The sequence below is a fragment of the Pelophylax lessonae genome, assembly GCF_965119305.1.
Source record: "Pelophylax lessonae genome assembly, chromosome: 3".
Taxonomy (NCBI): Eukaryota; Metazoa; Chordata; class Amphibia; order Anura; family Ranidae; genus Pelophylax; species Pelophylax lessonae.
In genome coordinates this window covers 575,209,878-575,234,315 of record NC_138770.1, presented here as the reverse complement: position 1 = coordinate 575,234,315, position 24,438 = coordinate 575,209,878, and the positions used below count along the sequence as shown (strand labels likewise).

At 47.5% G+C, this 24,438-nt stretch overlaps 1 protein-coding gene across 1 annotated transcript in view; it reads left to right on the top strand.

Moving 5' to 3' along the window:
- Window positions 1-24,438, top strand: part of USP34 (ubiquitin specific peptidase 34) — a 600,284-nt gene that overhangs the window by 89,786 nt on the left and 486,060 nt on the right. Inside the window, exon 4 of the mRNA XM_082250967.1 lies at window positions 3,520-3,570. Coding sequence (XP_082107093.1) covers window positions 3,520-3,570 — 51 coding nt within the window. The remainder of the gene's footprint in view (window positions 1-3,519; window positions 3,571-24,438) is intronic.

The window sequence follows — 24,438 nt, the reverse complement described above, 5'->3', positions numbered from 1 at the left end:
GGGGGTACCAGTGACATTACTACAGTAATCAGTGCTATAAATATGCACTGTTACTGTAAAAATGACACTGGTAGGGAAGGGGTTAATTTTTATTGGAGAGGGAGGGGTTAATGTATGCCTGGTGCTTACTGACGTGTGTGGGGGGAGGGGACTGTGTGACACATGGACAGATAGCAGGTTCAGCTATGCTGAATCCTGCAATCTTGACCCTGCCTGTCACTTAGGAGATCCGCCCGCTTTGTTTACACAAGCGGGCGGATATCCACACTCGATCCCCGATGATCGGGGAAGAGCGGCGGTGATCACCGCCGCTCCTCCCCTGGCCCGACTCCCGCTGTAACTGAATACAGTGGAAGAGAGCCTCCGGCGGCGTGCACGCGCCGCCCACAAGGGGAGGAGTCAAGCGACGTAGGTCTACGTCGCTGGATGGAATCGAACCACTTTGCCGCAGTAGCACCAATGTGAGCGGTCGGCAAGTAGTTAATGATTAATCGTGCAGCTTTTATCAGGCGACGGTCCCGACTTCAGAATGTTTTCAGGGTTTTTACTGAAACCTGTTTACAGTCCCCAGGAAGGAGGCAAGGTGCGTCCAATTCTTGACCTCAAGGCGCTGTACAGTTTGTACGGGTCCAGAAGTTCAGCATTTAGTCCATTCGCACGGCGGTGGCTTCCCTGAATCAGGGGGATTTTCTTGTCTCCATCAACATCAAGGCTGCTTACCTTCACATTCCAATATGTGTCCGTCTCCATCGCTTTCTCTGCTTTGCCATGGGAGGGGAGCATTATCAGTTTGTGGCGTTACCCTTTGGTCTCGCCTCTGCTCCTCGGGTCTTCGCGAAAGTGTTAGCCCCGGTGCCAGCATTGTTATGCCAATGGGGGATTGCAGTACTGGGCTACTTGGACGACCTCCTTCTGGTAGCACAGTCTTCTACTACTTCTCTGGGGGGAAAAGTTGAAATCCCCATATGAGCTTGAGGGAGTTTGGCTGAATTTTGATTTTTCAAAAGTCTGTTCTGGTTCCGTCCACAAGCTGGACTATCTGGGTCTGACTCTGGATTTGGAGTTAGCCAGAGTGCTCCTTCCTCTGGACAAACTCCAGAAACTACAGGCTACATTTATCTCCTGCTGTCCAGCAGATGGTCATCGCTCCGCACTTGCATGCAGGTGCTAGGCCTGATGGTGTCTACCTTCGAGGCGGTTCTGTTTTCACAGTTCCATACGAGGTCCCTGCCATGGAGATTCTGGCCAAATGGGATAAGAATCCACAGTCTGACAATCGGACCCGGCTGAGCCGGGGAATAAAGAGTCCCTGATATGGTGGCTTTGTTCTTCTACGCTTTGGCTGGGCGAATCCTTCCTCCCCTTGTATTGGATAGTGGTCACCACAGATACCAGCCTGTCTAGTTGGGGTGGCGTCCTCTGAAAATATTCTCCTCGGGGAATCTGGACACTGGAATCCAGATTACAGATCAACTGGAACTCCAAGCGATCAGATACTGCTTTTGCTTATGTCATTCACCAGGGGGGCACAAGAAGTGTCCTGGCGGCTCTGGAGGTAGCCGTCTTTCTAAGTTGGGCAGAACGGTTCCCCTTCAACATTCTCCACCGTACATATTCCCGGGGTGGAAAACTGGCAGACGGATTACCTCAGTCGGAAGGCGTTGAACCCAAGAGAGTAGTCCCTTCTTTCAGAGGTGCTTCATCAGTTTGTGTCTCCAGTGGGCTAACCCCGAAGTGGATCTGTTGGCTTCCCGGCTCAACAGAAAGGTGCAGAGGTTTGTGGCTTGGTCATGCGATCCTCTGGTGGATGCCACAGATGCACTGGTGGCCCCGTGGGGTCAGTATCTTCTATTTTTTTTTACATTTCACTCCTCTCCAACTCCTGCCAAGACTTCTACTCAGGATTGAGGCAGGAGGGGCTCTGGTCATTTTGATGGCCCTGGACTGGCCTCGCCTGGCTTGGTACGCCGATCTGGTACGGCTGGTCTCCGATGTTTCTTGGAAGTTTACTCTCAGGGAGGGTCTGCTGTTCTAAGGATCAGTCTTCCAACCGGCTTCACAGTTGTGAGTTGGTGTTTCCAACTCTTTTAAAATCTAGGAAATCTACTTCTAGGAAGATTTACCGTCGTACGTGAAAGACTTACATTGCGTGGTGTGAGTCTCTTGGGGTTCATCCTCGTTTTTGTTCGGTGGCTCGGATCTTGACCTTCCATCAACGGGGGGGGGGGGGGGATGTTGAGCAGAAACTGGCCTTGAGTCCTATCAAGGTTCAGGTGTCGGCCTTAGTGGTCTTATTTCAATGTTCCTTGGCCACATACTCCTTGGTGCATACTTTTCTTCAGGGAGTTAGGCACTTGAAACCTCCTGTGCGGTCTCTGTTGCCACCTTGGGACCTTGATTTGGTGCTCTGTCCTCCAGAAGCCTCTTTTTGAGAATCTTTGGGCGATTTACCCTGCTTACGCTGTCCCAGAAGGTGGCCTTGTTAGTGGCTTCACCTCTGCGCACAGGGTGTTTGAATTAGCGGTGTTGTTCAGCTTACTAGTGGTTCACAGTGATTGGGTGGTTTTTTGCCCCTGTCTGTTGTTCCTTCCTCAGGTTGTCTCTGATTTTCATTTGAAAGAAGACATTGTATTGCCTTCCCTGTGTCCCAGGCCAACACATCTGAAGGAAATTGCTTTGCATGCCTTCCCTGTGCATTCTCGGGCGCTAAGTGCCTCCTGGGCTTTCCGTCATCAGGCGTCAGTGATGTAGGTTTGGAAGGCGTCCTCCTGGTCGCCTGTGCACACTTTCACAAAGTGCTATAAAGTGGATGTGTTGGTATCTGCGGATGCTTTCTTTGGCCGCAAGGTTTTTGCAGGCTGCTGTAGAGGATCTGGTCCTCTGAGGGTGTATTTTTTTTATTTTTTTTTATTTTTCAGGTGAGCTCCTGTTTACCTGGTTGGCTATAGTTAGCCTTGGGGATTTATTTTTTCCTCTTCCCACCCCTCATGTTTAACACTGCTTTGGGACGTCCCAATGGGGATTTATTTTTTCCTGTTCCCACCCCTCATGTTTAACACTGCTTTGGGACGTCCCAATGGATATTACTATCAGGAGCTGTGTCAGTCAATGAACGAAAGAGAAAATTGGATTTTTGACTTACTGTAAAATTAATTTCACTGATGTTCATTGACTGAGACAGCACCCACCCCTCTGTGGAGTTGTGTATTATCTTCTGACACTGTCACACTGCTTGTAACAAAACAAAGTACCTATTGCAGACAGACGGAGTATACCCCCTGGGTCTGCCTGTAGGCGTAGCCACACTTTTCTTCTGCCAAGTGTCCTACTCCTGTAGGGGGCAGTATAACCCTATGGTTAAGAAGTTTAGGAGCTGTGTCTGTCAATGAACATCAGAGAAACGGATTTTGCAGTAAGTCAAAAATCCAATTTTTCATGCTAACCCTACTTGATATTAATGTTTTTTTCACTTCTAAAAGTTTTTTTTTTTTTTTTTTTTTCTTCTCTTTCCTCTCCCAGGATATTTCAGCTCAAGAAAGCAATCTTTTAGGAGCCTTTTGTGACATGAATGTAAGTGTAAAAAGCTCAAGACCTTTACAGATGTATGAAGTCGGTGTTTAAGTGATCTTAATTCTTAATAGAATACTATAGATTTAATTTCAAAAGTGGTCACTCTCCAAATATTAGAGCCATTTTACACTGAGAAGTTTTTCAAGCACTTTGGCGTAAAAAAAAAAGCGCATGAAAAGCTCACAAAAAAATGCTTCCCATTAAAATCAATGAATGTTTTCACACTGGGGCGGTACACTGGCAGTGCGGTAAAAAAAAATCTGGCATGCAGCATCTTTTAAACATGCTTGAAAGTAAAAAAATATAAAGCGCTTCAAAAACACACTTCTCATTTAAATGAATAGAAAGCTCCTGTAAGGCACTTCAAAGGTGACTCAAAACATTTTTTGGAGCAGTTTGTGAGTCACATTTTCTTTAAAAAAGCGCACTACAAATGCCGCAAAAGCGATCAGTGGCTTATGAGTAGTTTAGAAGCACCTCACTGAGAAAGGTCTCTTAGTCATATTAGCTTTTTTCACCTGGAAATTTTGGTGCTAAAACTAAAATTTCAGGATGCACTTGGCCGAAACCGAAAATGAGTTTGTCCAAAAAAAAAAAATAATTTTATAATATAAATATATATATATATATATATATATATATATATATATATATATATATATATATATATATATATATATATATATATATACACACACAGTGGGTACGGAAAGTATTCAGACCCCCTTAAATTTTTCACTCTGTTATATTGCAGCCATTTGCTAAAATCATTTAGGTTCATTCTTCTTCCTCATGAATGTACACATAGCACCCCATACTGACAGAAAAACACAGAATTGTTGACATTGTTGCAGATTTATTAAAAAAGAAAAACTGAAATATCACATGGTCCTAAGTATTCAGACCCTTTGCTGTGACACTCATATATTTAACTCAGGTGCTTTCCATTTCTTCTGATCATCCTTGAGATGGTTCTACACCTTCATTTGAGTCCAGCTGTGTTTGATTATACTGATTGGACTTTATTAGGAAAGCCACACACCTGTCTATACAAGACCTTCCAGATCACAATGCATGTCAGATTAAATGAGAATCATGAGGTCAAAGGAACTGCCTGAAGAGCTCAGAGACAGAATTGTGGCAAGGCACAGATCTGGCCAAGGTTACAAAAAGATTTCTGCTGCACTTAAGGTTGCTAAGAGCACAGTGGCCTCCATGATCCTCAAATGGAAGACGTTTGGGACGACCAGAACCCTTCCTAGAGCTGGCCGTCCGGCCAAACTGAGCTATCGGGGGAGAAGAGCCTTGGTGAGAGAGGTAAAGAAGAGTAAACAAAAGAGTAAAAAATTTAAGGGAGTCTGAATACTTTCCGTACCCACTGTATAATATATATATTGTGTGTGTGTGTGTGTGTGTGTATATATATATATATATATATATATATATATATATATATATATATATATATATAATGTATGTGTATAACTGTATTCAAATTTTTTATTTATATCATAAATTTAAATGTATTGCTTGCCTCCTGCATATTTAGTCAGTTAGAAAAATAAAAAAAAAAACATACCTCCCCTGTTTGAAATGCATTGAAAACTTATAACGCACCCGTGTTACGTTTTTTATGCTGTTTTTGTGTCAAATAACCTATGAAAAACACACCATGAACGCAGTAAAATCATGTGCATTTTTGGGGCCATTTTCTGCACCTTTTTTCCTTAACGGCAAAATCCCGAAAACACCATTTTTGGCCGATTTGTTTAGGCTGCTATAATTTCAGTGCATCTCTAGTAAATATTGATCTTTCTGCCCAATCATGTTCAGTTTTGAAGTTTTTAAGTAGTCTGCTCCAGCAACATTGGTGCGCTCTCTCCGAACCTCTTGGGGGGGGGGGGGGGGTTACTTGCACCAGAGTATTTCAAAGGCATGAGGTAACAAAGGGGACATGACAGCCTTGTAGCAGCTGTGTGGGGAGGACTAGGGGAGTGTCTTGCCAGCCTTGGCTTCAGGGCTGTGTGTTTGTGTAGATACAGTGTAGGAAGAACACCACTATAGTCCTGGCAGGGGAGCACCCAAAAGGGAGGCTCAATGGAATCCTGCAAGGAACAGTTTTCCAGCATTCAGGACAGTAACATAAACTAGAACAAATGGCTGCAAGATGGAAGAGGCTGCAAGGCTGCATAATAGGAATAAGTAAATCAGTTACTGAAACTTTAAAACCGTTGATGGTTTTATATTGCTTTAGGTCCTTCGTTAGAACCCAACTTTTTTTTTTTTTTTTTTTTTTTTTTTTTCCAATCCTACTACTTGTGTAAAGTGCCAAAAGAACTACTTAACTTCTCCACTCTTCATCCTTCTCTGACCCTGGTTGCCTCCCAACGTGAAGTTGGATTGTGCTCAGGGTCAGTGACAGCCTAGCGTTATTACACAGTTTGGACTTGATGTGTAATGCAGCATAGAATGGTTTCCGCACAGCAAATATATACAGCATTCAAAAAAGATCATTTTTTTTTTTTTTTTTTACTGTTCTGTCCCCTAAATTACATGTACCTGGTTGCTAGGTGTATTCTAAGTCTAATAATGAGGTTTGATCTGTGCCGCTCAACCCAAACACACACACACCCCCCCCCCCCCTCTCCTACTGCAGTTTATCAGACAACAGCTAGAAAGGAGACAACCAATTTATAACAGCCGCCTGTCTTTGCAGTAGCTGAAACTGCCCCTGCCCAACCAAAATCCCTGCATTTCTTTTGCTGTTGCTTGTCTGTGGAAAGTCTTCAGAGCTTAAACAAGCTGCCATTCTGAGTCGGCTTTCTCCTTGCTAGCTGTTGGATTGGGGGGTGGGGGGAGTGGTCACATTGTATAATTAGTTTTAGAAAGCACTTGGCAGCATGGGTCAATGTACTACATGTCCTTTGTCCCATAGAAGAAAGTACAGATGATGAAAAAAATGTGATCATGTTGAAAGCACTAGAAAGGGCAGAGTTTGTCATTGGATCATATGAAAGAGACCTGAAATTAAGTACTGTATATACTCGAGTAAAAGCTGACCCTAGTATAAGCCGAGGCCCCTAATTTTACCACAAAAAAATGGGAAAAATTGACTCGTATAAGCCTAGGGCGAGAATGCAGGGCGGCGGGCATGGTACAGGAAAATGCAGGGCGGCGGGCATGGTACAGGAGAATGCAGGGCGGCGGGCATGGTACAGGAGAATGCAGGGCGGCGGGCATGGTACAGGAGAATGCAGGGCTGGGGGCATGGTACAGGACAATGCAGGACTGGGGGCATGGTACAGGACAATGCGGGGCTGGGGGCAGGGTACAGGACAATGCGGGGCTGGGGGCATGGTACAGGACAATGCGGGGCTGCGGGCATGGTACTGGACAATGCGGGGCTGCGGGCATGGTACTGGACAATGCGGGGCTGCAGGCATGGTACAAGAGAATGCGGGGCTGCGGGCATACTACAGGAGATGCAGTGCTGCGGGCATGGTACAGGTGTTTGTCATTTGATCATATGAAAGAGACCTGCAATTAAGTACCATATATACTTGAGTAAAAGCCAACCCGAGTATAAGCCGAGACCCCTAATTTTACCACAAAAAAATGGGAAAAATTATTGACTCGAGTATAAGCCTAGGATGAGAATGCAGGGCGGCGGGCATGGTACAGGTGTACCATGCCCGCAGCACTGCATCCCTTGTATGCCCGCAGCCCCGCATAATGGCAGGTAGTGCGGCTTTGTTTCACTTACCGGTTCTAGAAGCGCTTTAAATTGAAAAATGGTGCCGACACGTCATTGCGCATGCGCCGCTCGGGAAAGCTCGTATACGGCCTGTCCGAGCGGCGGTGGCGCATGCGCGGTGACACGTTGGCGCCTGTCGGCGCCATTTTTAAATGTAAAGCACGTTGGCCGGTTTTTGACTCGAGTATAAGCTGAAGGGGACGTTTTCAGCACAAAAAAAATGTGCTGAAAAACTCTGCTTATACTCGAGTATATACGGTAAGACCCCTTTGGTATGCATTATTTAGGGGTTATGTATAAACATTTTGGTGTAGCAGGGCAGTATCCAGAATGAAACTGCAGTTGAACTTTACAAAAACAACCAGGGCTTTGTTCATTTTCTGTCTTAGTGTCGGTTCACACTACGGCGATCCGACTTCGGGGGCGACTAGTGAAGTCGCTGTGCACCGTAACTTCGGCGCGACTTGCACGGACTTCACATAATGGAAGTCAATGCAAGTCACTCTGACTTCTGTCAAAAGTAGTACAGGAACCTTTTTCCAAGTCGGAGCGACTTGAGTCGCTCCTATTAGAACGGTTCCCGTAGCACAGATTGGACCGCGAATGGTCAGGCAACCAAGTCGCCTGACAAGTCGCGGTAGTGTGAACCGGAACTTATCCATCTGTGTATTATTATTTATTTATTTTTTAGAACGACAGACGCATTTTTTTACTTTTTTCATTCTTGATTTTGCATAGGTTTTTCCTGTACAGTGCATCCGGAAAGTATTCACATCGCTTCACTTTTTCTGCATTTTGTTATAGCCTTATTCCAAAATGCATTCAAATCATTATTTTCTTCACAATTCACCCCATAATGACAACGTGAAAGATGTTTGTTTAAAATCTTTGCAAACTTTATTAAGAATAAAAAATGAAAAAAAATATAAGTAATCACAGCCTTAGCTCAATACTGTGTTGAAGAACTTTGGCACCAAATACAGCCTCAAGTCTTTGTGAGTATGATGTTACAAGCTTAGCACATCTATTTTTGGGCAGTTTCTACCATTTTTCTTTGCAGAACCTCTCAAGCTTAGATGGGGAGCATTGCTGCACAGCCATTTTAGGATCTCTCCAGAGATGTTCAATGGGTTCAAGTCTGGGCTCTGGCTGGGCCACTCAAGGACATCCACAGAGTTGTCCCTTATCCACTCCTTTTTTTATCTTGACTGTGTGCTTAAGGTCATTGTCATGTTGAAAGATGAACCTTCGTCCCAGTCTGAAGTCCAGAGCGCTTTGGAGCAGATTTTCATCAATGATGTCTCTGTACATTTCTGCATTCATCTTTTCCTTGATCCTGACTAGTCTTCTACTTCCTGGTGCTGAAAAACCTCCCCACAGCATGATGCTGCCACAACCATGCTTCACTATAGGGATGGTATTGGCCAGGTAATGAGCGGTGTCTGGTTTCCTCCAGACATAAGGCTTACCATTCAGGCCAAAGAGTTCAATCTTTGTTTCATCAGACCAAAAAAGGTTGTTTCTCATGGTCGAGTCCTTCAGGTGCCTTTTGGCAAACTCCAGGCGTGCTGTCTGGTGCCTTTTACTAAGGAGTGGCTTCCGTCTGGCCACTCTACCATTCAGGCCTGATTGGTGGAGTGTTGCAGAGATTGTGGTTGTTCTGAAAGGTTCTCTCTCCACAAACACTGGAGTGACCTTGGGGTTCTTGGTCACCTCCCTGACTAAGGCCCTTCTCCCCTGATCACTCAATTTGGCTGGGCGGCCCGCTCTAGGGAGAGCCCTGGATGTTCTAAACTTCTTCCATTTACAGTTAGATGCCACTGTGCTCATTGGGACCTTCAATGCTTCAGAAAAGTTTCTGTACCTTTCCCTAGATCTGTGCCTCGATACAATCCTGTCTCCGAGATCTGCAGACAGTTCCTTGGACTTCATGGCTTGGTTTGTGCTCTGACATGCACTGATAACTGTGGGACCATATATAGACAGGTGTGTGCCTTTTTTCGAAATCATGTCCAGTCAACTGAATTTACCACAGGTGGACTCCAAGTTGTAGACATATCTCAAGACTAATCAGTGGAAACAGGATCCACCTGAGCTCAGTTTTGAGTATTATGGCAAAGGCAGTGAATACTTGTAATTTTTTTAATTTTTAATACATTTGCAAAGATTTCAAACAAACTTCTTTCAGGTTGTTCTTATGGAGTGTTGTTTGTAGAATTGAAAGGAAAATAATGAATTTAATCCATTTTGGAATAAGGTTGTAACGTAACATAAATTGTTGAAAAAGTGAAGTGCTGCCAATACTTTCCGGATGCACTGTGTGATCTTGGCCTGTAGGTTAATTATGATATGAGATTTGTATAGCTATATTTCTCTATCGCTCATTGACAGACGTAGTCCTCGGTGATACAGCACCTTCGGGTTTATGTTGCCTCCACAGGAGTAGGACTAGACAGGAAATAAAATGCTCTGGCCACGCCTTAGGGGCAGTCCCAGAGGGTATATCCTCTCTCTCTCTGCCTCAGCAAATCAGTTTTTTTCTGTCTAGTCAGGAGTAAGGACCTAGATACCTTGCTGGGATCTTCGGTCCTGGCAGGATTTTTTTCTTAGAAAAGATTTTTTAGACAGCTTTTTTTCTCCAGTGTTCCTGTGAGATCTTCAAGCAAGAAAGCTGAACTGGGCGACGGGCGGGATGTTGAGATCCAGTGGTCACCCCAGTTCAGCCTACGAGCGCGTGCAGGCCATAGCTCCGCGCTGGGTCGGCCGCGACATTGTCCCACTGGAGGGACTGACCCTGCGAGTTAAACGTCTCGCTGAAACGCCAAGGACCATGAGTCACGGCGTCCGTATTGGTCGACAGCCCTCCAACTTCGGTGGAGAGGGGTACTGTCAGGAATGGCGCCCGCCTGGTTCCGGTATGGTGAGTAGTATGTTCCCCTTTTCCCCCTGACGGGTCTTGTGGTGAACGCGGGCCCCTCTCTGTAATGGTAAGGATGGGTTCCCCTCTATCCTATAACATGTCAAAGATCCCCCTAATTGAGTGTGATTTTTGTGTACAAAAAGCCAGCAGGCTTGGTTTGGGAGCTGACAATCTAATTACAAAGTATGTTTAAATGATTGTAATATGTGGCAGCACTGGAAGCTTACTGTGTTACAAGAAGTATCCTACCTGTCAGAAGTCACAGGACAGGGATGCGGCTTGCCAGGTCATTCCTCCAGCTGAAGCAGGTCTCCCGACGGCCATGCGGTTCCGCCAGGGTTCGGTACCGCCGGTCAAGCTGATCTCCATGAGAGAGAGGTTTTGCGATGCCTAGTTACTGCAGGACGCCGCTATGCTGTGCAAACCGCCGTAGATCGCACGAGGCCGCCATTTTGGCATAGCCTCGTGTCTGCAGCATGGGGGCGGCCATGTTTGAGGTGACTCCAACACCTCGTGGAGCTAGGGGAGGCGCCGGTAGGCGTGCAGAGGGGCGGAGCCGCCTCCTTTCTTCCTGGGCAGCCAGCCAAAAGACTTCCTGTTTGTGGACACAGCGCTGTAACCTGTTGCAAGTGAACTCTGAGCATCAAGTGGTGAGCCTGGGGGTCTATCTCTCTCTCTCTCTCGCTCGATAGGGATCCCTAGCAGGTAACACTGAGGGGCTTTTGTGGCGCTGGGGGTCTGGAAAAAAAAAAAAAAAAGTTTTTTATTTAAGTTGGATTGAAGTTTCCGGGTAGTTACTGGAATATTAATGGACCCTGCCACACAAGTACCCACACCTGTTTCCCTCGAGGGGGCCTCGGGACCCGCCGGTGCACAGAGCATGGATGCATTTACAGCAGTTTTGGAGTGTATGGTGGCTCGGGTGGAGGCGGCCTGTCAGGGACGGGAGTCAAGAAAGCGACCCCCGCCTACCCCTATAATATCTGACACCTCTGACTCAGATTCAGAGATGGTCACTGCAGCTGCAGGTCCCTCTGCAAGGGCTGTTATCTCAGGTAAAGCTCCCTCAGACAGTGAGGAGGACGTGCATTCTTCCGCCATAATTCAGGAAGAAGCATTGGTGGACGCACTAGTTGTGGCGGTGCGGGAAACCTTAAGACTTGAGGTTTTACCGGCAGAGGCAACTGAAACAGAGATTCCCTTTGGTACTAACAAGCCCATCAAAACGGTGAAGGTTTTTCCTGTACCCAAGTGTTTTGGTAATAAAATTAAAGGAGAATGGGAGCATTCTAAACGTACCTTTACTATTTCCAAGCGTATTGCTAGACGCTATCCGTTTGAGGAATCCCTCATTAAGAAATGGACGGTACCACCAGTGGTGGATCCACCTATTTCCAGGCTGAATAAAGCCACGGTTATCCCAGTGGAGGACACTTCGTCCTTTAAGGATCCGGTGGATCGGAAGATGGAAGCAGAGTCCCGCACTATCTTCTCTCTGATAGGGTCAGCATTTAGACCAGTAATTGTTATTGGTCTAGTTTCCCAGACACTTACGGAATGGGCGAGATTGGTACGCCAAGACCTTAGGGGAAAAGAGATTCCCCAGGAAACATCTGATTTGATGGAACAGATTATACAAGGGCTACAGCCTTGGACACTACTCCCCTATTAGGGCATGCATCTATGTCAGCGGTAATCCTCAGACGTGTGCTGTGGTTAAAATGCTGGTCAGCTGACCTAGGTTCCAAAAAGACCTTGACGAATCTCCCTTTTCAGGGGAATCGCCTATTTTGGGGCCACCCTAGATGAAATCATTAAGGATGCCACTGGGGGCAAGAGCACTTTCTTGCCACAGGCTACTAAAGCTAAGGGACCTCGCAACAAGCGAGGACCTTTCTTTACCGCCCATAAAGGGTTCGCACGCCCGGCTGGAACAAGCGGGAAAGGCAAGACTCCTCCAGGAGGGTTCAAGAAAGGCTGGTCGGACAAACGGAGGACCGACTCAGCCAAACCCGAAGCAAAGGATTACACAGCCTGAAGGTGCGCCCCCACCCGGTTTGAGGGTGGGGGGACGTTTTCACCGGTATTCAGGACATTAGATCGAGTATCGACTACTACTACCGGTGCGATTCTTCCCTTCCAACATTTAAGTGCTACAGGGAGCGGTAGTCACTGTTCCCTGAACAGATCTTTTACTTTACCTTTTCCTAAGATTAGTCTCAATTCCCCACAGGAATCGGATCTGGTTGACCAGATAGACCAAGAAGCCTCTAGCCGGGTGACTTCGGTCCCTGAGATTCAACCAGGAGAGATCACCGTTCCTGATAGGAATCAGGTGTCGGATAAATGTGTGGGAACAGAGAACGACCAGACTTTCTTGGATGGTCGGGCCAGATAGCTCTAGGGACGCCTGGTTCAAATCCCGTCAGTGCCAGTGGTCCTAGAAATTCTAGGCTGGCCTCGCCAAGCCGGCCTGGCCGACTTGGACTTGATAGTCGCGGACGTTCCGTGGGAACTGCGTCTCAGGGAGTGTCTGCGGTCTAGAGGACCAATCTACCATTGTGCTTTACAGTCGCTGGTTTTAATGGCCTGGCCATTGAGACCCAAGTACTGAAGGACAGAGGGTTGTCAGCTTCAGTCATTCCTACCCTTATTAAAGCAAGGAAAGCGACTTCCAGCAGAGTCTATTATCACACATGGAAGACTTATATCGCGTGGTGCGAATCTTTAGGATTTCCTCCACGTACCTATTCGGTGACTCGAATATTGGCCTTTCTGCAGAAAGGGGTTGAGCATAAGCTAGCCTTGAGCACCATCAAGGGTCAAGTTTCAGCATTAGCAATCTTCTTTCAGAAACCTTTAGCTACCAAGTCCTTGGTGCGGAATTTCATCCAGGGGGTGCGGCACCTGGCTCCACCAGTCCGCGCGCCCTTACCGCCCTGGGATCTTAATTTTGGTTTTGTCGGTTCTACAGAAACCTCCTTTTGAAAACATCAGGGAGATTCCCTTGCTTACATTATCCCAGAAGGTGGCCTTCTTGGTGGCTATCACTTCTGCACGCAGGGTGTCAGAACTGGCTGCTTTATCATGCCAGTCCCCATACTTAGTGATTCATAGGGATAAGGTAGTGCTTCATCCTAAGCCATCCTTTCTTCCAAAGGTGGTTTCAGATTTTCATCTGAATGAAGATATTGTACTACCTTCCTTGTGTCCTCAGCCCAATCATCATCGGGAACATGCGTTGCATTCCTTGGATGTGGTTCGGGCAATCAGGGTATACCTGAAAGCTACGGAATCATTCCGTAAGACGGATTCACTTTTTGTGATCACGGATGGCCCCAGAAAGGGGTTGCCTGCATCTGCCGCGACTATTGCCAAATGGATTAGACAGACGGTGGTACAGGCTTATTCTATTAAGGGTCAGAGTCCTCCGTTCCCTGTTAGGGCGCACTCCACTCGAGCGCTCAGTACTTCCTGGGCCTTTCGCCATCAGGCGCCAGTGGTCCAGGTATGTAAGGCGGCCACCTGGTCGTCGGTACATACCTTTACAAAATTTTATAAAATTGATGTGATGGCATCGGCGGATGCCTCATTTGGCCGCAAGGTTTTGCAGGCCGCTATTTGAGGAGACCGGTGGTCTACCTTGAGGGTTTTTTTCTGTTTGAAAATTTTTTTTTGTTGAGTCTCATCATTAAGGATGAGCATTGTAAACTTCTAGTTGGCACCGGTTGGGCCTTCTAGATTGGATTTGATTTCCATTTTCCCACCCCTCATTTGTGATACTGCTCTGGGACTTCCCGAAGGTGCTGTATCACCGAGGACTACGTCTGTCAATGAGCGATAGAGAAAAATGGATTTTTGTAAAATCTTACCGTAAAATCCTTTTCTCTTAGCTCATTGACAGACGTAGTACCCGCCCCTCTGTTTTTTTTTTGAGTTGGGTTGGGTTAAATTCTCTAAAGACTGCTTTATGACATAACTGATTTGCTGAGGCAGAGAGAGAGAGGATATACCCTCTGGGACTGCCCCTAAGGTGTGGCCAGAGCATTTTATTTCCTGTCTAGTCCTACTCCTGTGGAGGCAACATAAACCCGAAGGTGCTGTATCACCGAGGACTAAGTCTGTCAATGAGCTAAGAGAAAAGGATTTTACGGTAAGATTTTACAAAAATCCATTTTTATTCGCCTCTCTGCCGATCCCTCCACTTACTACCACTCGCCCAACAAATTAGATTCAAGATACTAACCACTTACAAAGCCATCCAGAACCCCCAACTACATCACTAACCTTGTCTTAAAATACCAACCAAATCTTTCTCTTCGTTCCTCCCAAGACCTCCTGCTCTTTAGCTCCCTTGTCTCCTTCCATGTTCGCCTCCAGGACTCATTCAGAGCCTCTCCCGTTCTCTGGGACTCCCTACCCCCAATTTGTCTTACTATCTTCTACTCTGTCCACTTTTAGATGAGCCCTGAAAACTCCTCTCCTCAGAGAAGTCTATCCTGCCCCCACAACTGTATTTTTGTTGTTTTCTCAATCAGCCCATCCCCCGCAACTTTTACCTTTTGTATTTCTTGACCCTCCCTCTTAGATTGTATGCTCTAACGAGCAGGGCCTTCTGATTCCTACTGTATTAAATTGCATTGTAATAGTACTATCTGGTCTTAGCCCTGTACACACTGGTCAAATTCAATAAAAAAATGGAGGCCCCCCGGTCAGAACACAACAGCTCAGTGGGGAAGATTGCTCTATCTACAAATGTCAGATCATTAGTACAGCGGCTCTGACCAGAGCTGACAGTTTTTTTTTTTTTTTTTTTTCTTTTTTGTGTTTTTTATTTAACCAGCTGGGTTGAACAGAAAAAAAACCTAATAGTGTGTACCAGGTTTTATGTTGTAAAGTGCTGTGTAAACTGTTGGCACTATATCCCGAATAATAATCAAACCAATCTCTTAGCATTCTACGAGGAGGTGAGCTGTGAGCTAGATAGGGGCAGACCAGTGGATGCGGTGTACTTGGATTTCGCTAAGGCGTTTGATACAGTTCCCCACATGATACAGTTCCCCACAAGCGCTTAATTTATAAAATAAGGTCTGCAGGTATCGACAGCAGGGTTTGCTCTTGGATACGGAACTGGCTAAAAGGCCGGGTCCAAAGGGTGGTAATAAACAGCGCATACTCAGATTGGTCTGAGGTAGTAAGCGGGGTGCCCCAGGGCTCAGTCCTGGGACCATCCTTGTTCAATTTATTCATGAACAGCATTGAGGACGGGATCAGTAGTTCGTTATCAGTTTTTGCAGATGACACAAAATTGGCCAGGGCAATAACTGCACAGCATGAAGCAGATATCCTACAGAATGACCTGGACAAAATTTACGGAGTGGGCAACGACATGGCAAATAAGGTTTAACGTGGAGAAGTGTAAGGTTTTGCACTTGGGGACTAAAAACATAAAAGCACAATACACGTTAGGAGGGGAACCCTTGGGGGAATCAAAAATGGAGAAGGATCTGGGAGTCTTGGTTGATGATAGATTAGGCAACAGCATGCAATATCAAGCGGCAGCTGCCAAAGCCAACAGAATATTAGCATGCATAAAGAAAGGCATGTATTCCAGAGATAAGACTATAATCCTTCCACTTTATAAAACTCTGGTCCGACCGCATCTGGAGTATTCTGTCCAGTTCTGGTCGCCAGTCCTTAGGAGGGATGTGTTGGTGCTGGAGAGAGTCCAGAGAAGGGCAACTAAACTGATTAGGGGGTTGGAGGACCTTAACTATGAAGAGCGGCTGCAATCACTCAATTTATTCTCCCTGGAGAAGAGACGTCTGAGGGGGGACATGATAGCAATTTATAAATGGCTTAATGGGGATCTCAGCTTAGAAAAAAAGCTGTTCATTCGAAGGAATTGCATGAGGACTCGAGGACATACAATGCGATTAGAGGAGAAGAGTTTTAACCTCAGGCAACGAGGAGGATCTTTACTGTTAGGGCTACAAGATTGTGGAATTCTCTACCACAAGAGGTGGTTTCTGCGGGTAGTATGGTGGCTTTCAAAAGACTCTTAGATATACATCTCAAGGATCAGTACACTAAGGGCTATGTTAGATGATTACAGCCACACACACCTACACAGGTTGAACTGGATGGACTATTGTCTTTATTCAACCTCACCTACTATGTAACTATGTAAGAACGGTTTCATATAGCAGGAATTCATTTTTTATCTTTCGTTCATTGATGACACTGCTCCTGATCTTCATAACCATTAGGTTATAAGGCCCCCCTACAGGAATAGGACACTAGGCAGAAAAAAAAAGTCTGATTATGTCTGTGGGCAGTCCAAAGGGCTATACTCCCTCTCTCTGCTATAGTTTTTTTTTTTTCTGCCTAGTCAGGAGTAAGGACCTAGTTCCTTGCTGGGATCTCTGTTCCTGGCAATTTTTTTCTTTTTAGATAAAAATATTTTCTCCTTTTTTTTTTTTTTTTTTTTTTTTTCTGCGAGATCTACAATCAACTGCTGGACTGGGCGATGGGCTTGATAATCTAGATCCAGTGATCACTCCAGTCTGGCCAGCGAGTGCACGCATAGACCTCAGCTCTGCACTAGGTGTCGGCCACGACATAGCCCCATTGTACGGGGGCTGGCCTGCGAGTTAAATTCCTTACAAGGTTGCATACGACAGGGTCTCAGCGTTCCTCCTGGCCGACAGCCCCCCCATTTCAATGGCAAGGGGTTCTGTCTGGAGCAGTGCCCACCTGGTCCCTGGTATGTTGGGTAACTGTCCTCCCTTTCCCCTGGAGGGTATTGGGGTGGATGTGGGCCCCTCCTTGGGACAGTCGGACCCCTGGGATCCCCTCCTTCCCGTCAGGCACTCTACTTTCATCTGTCCCCCCATCCTACCCCCCCTCCACATATGCTGGGGCTGTGTGGGTGGTCTGGTCCACCTCCAGGGGTGGGGGAAGGGCGCTATGCTGGCGATGGGGGGGGGGGGCTAGTCAGGCCTGCATTTTGCGGTGGTTTGCCATTAAAATAGCAGGGGCCATGATAGTGGAGCCCTGTGGGTGGCAATTTCGATGGTGGGAGCCCCTCCTCACCCCCTGGTGCTGACTCCTGGATCTTTTTTACGTCCTGAACGCCGCACATAGTGAAGATTATCCTGGTGGCTGCAGGTGCACGTTTCTGCTGGGTGGTGAATCTGGTTGGGTCCTCTCCCTCTCTGCTGAGGATCGCTTGGTGCTTTGTGCCTGGTGACCGGGTGTTGCTGCCAGCCTGGTGGGCATTGTCCCTTTGCAGTGTTTTACACTTTTTGTGGGGGTCCAACTGGTGACTCATGAAGTCTTAGGAGGACATCTCCACACCTGACCCCGCCCCCTAAGGCTGTGGGGCCCTCTGAGTCTCAACCATCCATCGATGCACTGCCGGCGGTCCTGGAGTCGTTTGTGTCTCGGGTGAAGGTGGCTTTTGGGCGACAGGCTAGCAAAAAGCCCCCCGCCTCATCTGTCTCATCAGAACCTGAATCTAAGTCAGCCACCGCGGATGTGGGTCACCCTGCTGGGTCTGCGGTCACGCGCCCGGAATCCTCAGATAATGAGGATGATTCCTCCACATCTGTAACCGCGCACGAAAAAGGTGCTGTTGGAAGCACTGATTGCATCTGTGCATGAGACAGAGGCTCCGGTTCCCTTTGGCACTCACAAGCCATCAAGAGCTGCAAAGCTATTTCCTTTCCCCGCCTATTTTGACAGAATTGTCACTAAAGCGTAGGGATGACTAGCGTCCCCTTGGGGTCCCCAAGCGATTTGCTAGGTGATACCCCTATGAGGAGCCCCTTATTAAGAAGTGGACTGTTCCACCGATGGTGGACCCTTGATTCCGGTTGAAAAGTCCCTGGCTTTTAAGGATTTGGCTGACAGGAAGGCGGAGGCAGTAGCCCGCAATATGTACACTCTGGCTGGTTCAGCACTGAGGCCGGTATTCACCATTGCCCTGGTGTCACAAACTCTGACTGAGTGGGCTGATCTTTTCAGCTGTGACCTGGAGGGAGAACAGCTCCCCCCTGCCTTTGCTTAGCTAGCGGACCAGCTGGTCCAGGGGCTGCAGTTTCTGTGATGCCTCTTTGGATATGACTCCCCTAGTTGCTCGGCTCTCTGTTTCGGCAGTGGTTCTTCTGCGTGTTTTTTGGCTCAAATGCTGGACTGCGGACCAGACTTCTAAAAATGCCTTGACTGATCTCCCCTTTCAAGGGGATCGCCTATTCGGGGCTACCCTAGATGACATCATTAAAGCTCTCTCAGGGGGAAAAGAGTACTTTTTTCCCCGCAGGCTACTAAGGGCAAGGAACCTCGTCGTCGGCTTATAAGAATTTTTTTTGTCTCAGGGTTGTCTGACAAGGGTTCGAAGCCTTTCAGGGCCTCCTCCTGAGGATCCAAACAAACCTGGTCTGGCAAACCGAGAGCGAGCTCCTCCCAGACCCGTGGAAAAGGCTCCTTCAGCATGAAGGTGCGTACTCACCCGTTTCGGGGGGTGGGGGGGACGTCTTCGTTGGTTTCCGGACCTGTGGACTAGGGATCGACCGATTATCGGCAACACCGATCTATCGGTGCCGATATACACTTTCCCCGCTATATATCGGAATTGGCCCCTCAGGTTACTGATATTGCTGATATTTAGGGAAAGTGCTTGTACCGTGGTGATGCCTGCAGCTAGAGACATCACCCCGGTACCGGTGTCCATAGCCGACGGTCGGCTGACTTGTAATGACAACCGATGCAGCTGAGAAGCCACTCGGCTGTAATTACAAGGAGCGGAAAGGGACGCCCACCGCCTTCCGTGGCTCGCCCGGGTCTCCCGTCCCACTGGGAGACCTGGGCATTCTACCGCCGCCGAAGAGAGGACCCGGGTCTTCATGTAAAAAACCCGGAAGTGATGTCATGACATCACTTCCGGGTACTCGGCGCCGAATTTAAAAAAAACTGACAGCATTCAAAACAGCCAAACTTGGCGTTTTGAATGCTTTTCGGGGCCGAGGAGGGGTTTGGGGTCTTTTAGACCCCCAGATCCCTCCACAAGGAGTATCTTTAGAAAAATAAAAACTTAAAAAAAAAAAAATGTCCGAAAATATCGGCTGATACCGATATCCGATGACCAAAATATCGGTATCGGCATTAAAAAAACGATATCGGTCGATCACTATTGTGGACTTCCCTGGTACAAGACAAGTGGGTCCACAAAGTCATTCGGTCTGGCTACAAAATTGACCTTCACTCTTGTCCCCCAGGAAAGATCTTTCCTTCCAACTTGCACCTGTTCCTGAACTATTTACAGGGTCTGTTTGGGGCAGTATAGGACCTGTTGCTTCAAGGGGTGTTTGTCCTGATTAAGACTTCGGAACGTTTTAGTTTTTACTCAAACCTGTTTACAGTTCCCAGGAAGGAAAGCAAGGTGTGCCCAATCCTGGACCTCAAGGCGCTGAACTGCTTTGTGCGGGTGCAGAAGTTCAGGATGTTGTCCATTCGCATGGTGATGGCATCCCTGCATCAGGGGGATTTTCTTGCCTCGATCAACATCAAGGGTGCTTGCCTTCACATTTCAATATTTGCCGGTCATCAGCGTTTCCTCAGCTTTGTCGTGGGAGAGGAGCATTAGCAGTTTGTGACGTTACCCTTTGTTCTCGCCCCTGCTCCTCGGGTCTTCACAAAAGTGTTAGCCCTGGTGCTAGCATTGTTACACCATCGGTGGATCGCAGTACTGGGCTACTTGGGTGACCTCCTGCTCTGGTGAAAAACCGGGAAATCACCATACGCACTCTTAGGGAGTTCAGCTGGATTCTGAATTTTTAGAAGGTCACCGTGAGGTCAGTATCGTCTGATTTACGCCTTCCTTCCTCTCAAGCCCCAGACTGGCCTCGTTGGGCTTGGTAAGCCGATCTGGTGTGGCTGGTCTGCGACATTTCTTAGAAGCTTCCTCTTAGGGAGGATCTGCTTTCCGGGCCTGTCTTCGATGATCATCAATTGTTGCTGTCTTTGACGTCTTGGCTGTTTTAATGCCAGGTGCTGATTGATAGAGGTTTATCTGAGTCAGTGATTCCAACGCTGTTAAAAGCTAGGTAATCTATTTCTTGGAAGATATAAGATTGTACGTGGAAGACATACATTGTGTGGTGTGAGTCTGAGGTTCATGCACGGTCCTTCTCGGTGGCTCAGATCTTGACCTTCCTTCAATGGGGGTTGAACAGAAATTGGCCTTGAGTACTGTCAAGGGCCAGGTATCGGCCTTGGCGATCTTCTTCCAACGACCCTTGGCCACACACTCCTTGGTGCGTACCTTTCTTCAGGGTGTCCGACATTTGGTTGCTCCAAAGCGATCCCAGTTGCCGCCTTGGGACCTCAATTTGGTGCTTTCTGTCCTCCAGAAGCCTCCCTTTGAGAAACCTCGGGAGATTCCCTTGCTTACGCTGTCTTAGAAGGTGGCTTTTTTGGTGGCTATCACCTCTGCGTGCAGGGTGTTGGAACTGGCGGCGTTATCCGATTGCTCACAATGGTAATTCACAGCGATAAAGCGATTCTTAGCCCTGTCCTTCATTCCTTCCAAAGGATGTCTCTGATTTTCATTTTAATGAAGTCATTGCATTGGAAGGAAATTGCCTTGCATGCTTTGGATGTGGTCTAGGCAATTTTGGGTGTACCTGGCAGCTACGGAGTCTTTTAGGAAGTCAGACTCACTATTTGTGCTCAGGGATGGGCCTCGGAAAGGGTTGCCCACTTCCTCTGCGACCATTTCCAGATGGATCAGACAGACTGTTATTCAGGTCTATTCTTCAGGGGTCAGGTTTCTCCTTTCGCTGTCAAGGCGCACTCTACTCGGGCACTTAAAGCCTCCTGGGTCTTCCGTTATCAGGTGTCAGTGACGCAGGATAGCAAGGCTGCTACCTGGTCGTCGGAGCGCACTTTCACAAAGTTCTATAAAGTAGATGTGTTGGCATCTGCGGATGCTTCTTTTGTCCGCAAGGGTTTGCAGGCTGATGTTTAGAGGGCCTGATCCTCTTTGAGGGTGTATTGTTTTTTTTCAGATGGGCTCCAGTTGTTTTGGTTGAGCTCCTGTTGCTAGGTTGGCTGCTGTTTTAGCTTTGGGAATTTATTTGCTGTCCCCACCCCTCGTGTTTAACACTGCTTTAGGACATCCGAATGGCGTTGAAGATCAGGAGCTGTGTCCGTCAATGAACGAAAGCAAAAATGGGATTTTTGACTTACCATAAATGTTCATTGACGGGCACAGCACCTACCCCTATGTGGAGTTGCAATTCTTCTGGCACTGCTTGTACCAATAGAGAGAGGGAGTATACCTCCTGGGCAGTGGACTGCCCATAGGCCAATTACTTGGCTTTCATAACTAACTGTGCCAGAAATACAAATAATGTATCTAAAGCTACTTCTACATTTGTGTCCAATTTTTTTCAAATTTTGCCTTTCTCTCTATTGTTGATTGAGGGACGCAGTCTCTGTTCTTCATAACAGTAGGGTTACCTAGTGCTGACACTCAGGTTTCCTCCTGATCTCAGATCGCTGCAGACACGTGCCTTCCTGGTGCATCTCTGGTGCAGGTGGTGAATCTGGGGGGGGTCTCTCCCTCTCTGCTAAGGGTCTTCGGTGCTTGTGTCTGATCTTTTTGGGGCACTATAGCGCGGTGGGATGTTTATATAAAAATTCTTCTGCGGAGTTCCCCTGCTGCGACATGGGCTCTGTGGAACACGTTTCCCCACCTGGCCCTCCGGATCCTAGCCTTCCATAGATGCACAGTCAGCGGTCTTGAAAGCCTTTGTGTCCTTGGTGGAGCTGGCCTTTAAGGGGGGAAAATGCTAAAAAAAACACCCCCCGCCTACCACTGCCTCTTCTGATGTGTCCGATTCTGATTCAGCCGCCGCAGACGTGGGTCTCCCTGCCCGGTCTACTACCTCGCGCCCTGTCTCCTCTGATAGTGGTGATGACACTTCTCCCTTCGCCACCGCGCAAGATCAGACCTCAAAGAAGACCTTGTCTGATCTACCTTTTCAAGGTGATCGCCTGTTTGGGGCTTACTGTGAAGACATTATCAAAGGTCTTACAGGGGGTAAGAGTACCTTTCTCCCACAGGCTAACAAGGGTAAGGACCCTCGTCGTAGACTGGGTCCCTCCTTTTCAGCACATAGTTTTTTCATCCCTCAGGGTCAATTGATAAGGGATCTAAGTCTTTCGGGAGGCTCCGGGCGACCCTGGTCTGGAAAACAAAGTCTGGTTACTCCAGACCTGCAGATAAGACCCCTTTTGCCTGTAGGTGCGCCCTCACCCGTATCTGGGGTGGGGGGGGGGTGCATCTTTGCTGGTTTCCGGACCTGTTGCTATCCTGGATACAAGACAAGTGGGTTCACGAGGTCATTCGGCCCGGTTACAAGATCGAGTTTCAATCTGGCCCCCCGGTATGGTTCTTCCCTTCCAATGTGCGGCTGTCCCCGGATTGCTTATGGGCTCTCTTTTGGGGCGGTAAAGGACCTGTTAAAACAAGGAGTAATAGTTTCGGATCTGTCTTCAGAACGTTTTCAGGGCTTTTATTCAAACCTGTTTACGGTCCCCAGGAAGGAAGGCAATGTGCGTCCAATCCTGAACCTACAGGCACTGAATTGCTTCGTGCGAGTTCAGAAATTCAAGATGAAATCCATTCGCATGGTGGTGGCTTCCCTACATCAGAAGGATTTTCTGGCCTCCATAGACCTCAAATGCCTACCTTCACATCCTAATATGTTCAAGACATCAACGTTCTCTGCGTTTTGCCATGGGAAAGGATCACTATCCGTTTGTGGCGTTACCCTTTGGTCTCGCTTCAGCTCCTTGGGTCTTCACAAAGGTATTTGCTCCGGTCCTGGCGTTGTTACGCCAGAGGGGGATATCGGTCCTGGGTTACCTGGAGGATCTGCTTCTCCATGCGGAGTCTCCCACGGCGCTGGTGACAAACTTGGAGGTCACCACGAGAACTCTGGAGGCGTTCGGGTGGATTCTGAACCTTCAGAAGTCGTTCCTGGTTCCTTCCATGAGACTGGATTATATGGGTCTGACTTTGGACTCTTCCTCAGCCAGGGTGTTTCCTCCGGACAAACTTCAAAAACTCCCGACTGCGATTCAGCTATTGTTGTCCAGCAAATGGTCGTCCCTTCAGGACTTGTATGAGAGTTCTGGCACTGATGGTGTCGTACTTCGTGGCGGTACCTTTCGCTCAATTTCACACGAGAATCCTCCAGAAGGAAATCCTTCTCAAATGAAACAAAGGTCCAAGTTCCCTGGACAACCAGATCCAGCTGAGCCAGGTGACCAGGGGGTCCCTGTTATGGTGGCTTCAGTCCCCGATGCTCAAACAAGGAAAATCCTTCCTCCCCATATATTGGACAGTTATCACCACAGAAGCCATTCTGTCCGGGTGGGGAGGTGTTCTCGGCAAGCTTTCTGCTCAAGAAGTTTGGTCCCTGGAATAATCCAGGTTACACCTGTGACGGTGTTCACAGTCACTGGAATTTAAGGACAGATGGGTGATGGTTTGGATTGCTTCATAGTTGTCAGCAAGGTCTCTATGTAGAAATATTGAGATTTGTTCCCATTTGCCATGAGGTCTTTGACCAGGAAGTACAACTCCTAATATGGTCATTCCAGGAAGTTCAATGAGGAGACTTGACTGTCTAACAATGTTGCTTTTGTCTGAGGTGGCTTTCCATTCACCTATTGTCGGGTGTGCTAATGAACCCACCTGTTGTCTGCTAAGGGATGTATTGACACTCAGAGTAATGTGTATTAGGGGGGCTCGTTATGGAACCATTGTTCTGTGTCTGGCTATTGTGTACATTGATTGTCCCCTGGGGGCTTCTGTCTCATTACACATAACAGTCCTTCTAATCAAGCTAACGGGCCAATCCCTGCTGACTCATTTTCAAGTCCTCATTTGCATGGCTAAGGAGGACCTGAAGGAGAACGGCATGTACTGTGCAATTGACCAATGGGAAAGAGGTTGTTGGGGGCAGGATGTTCCAAATTCTGTATAAAAGTGTGCTGTGTTCTTCCAATAAATCGTCTTCCTGTTTGAACTTACATACAGCCTGCTTGGTGTTTGTTCTAATGGATTCCGAACGGCACATAGCTGTAGTTCGGATCCCGAAGCCTTGGTTGACTGAACCAT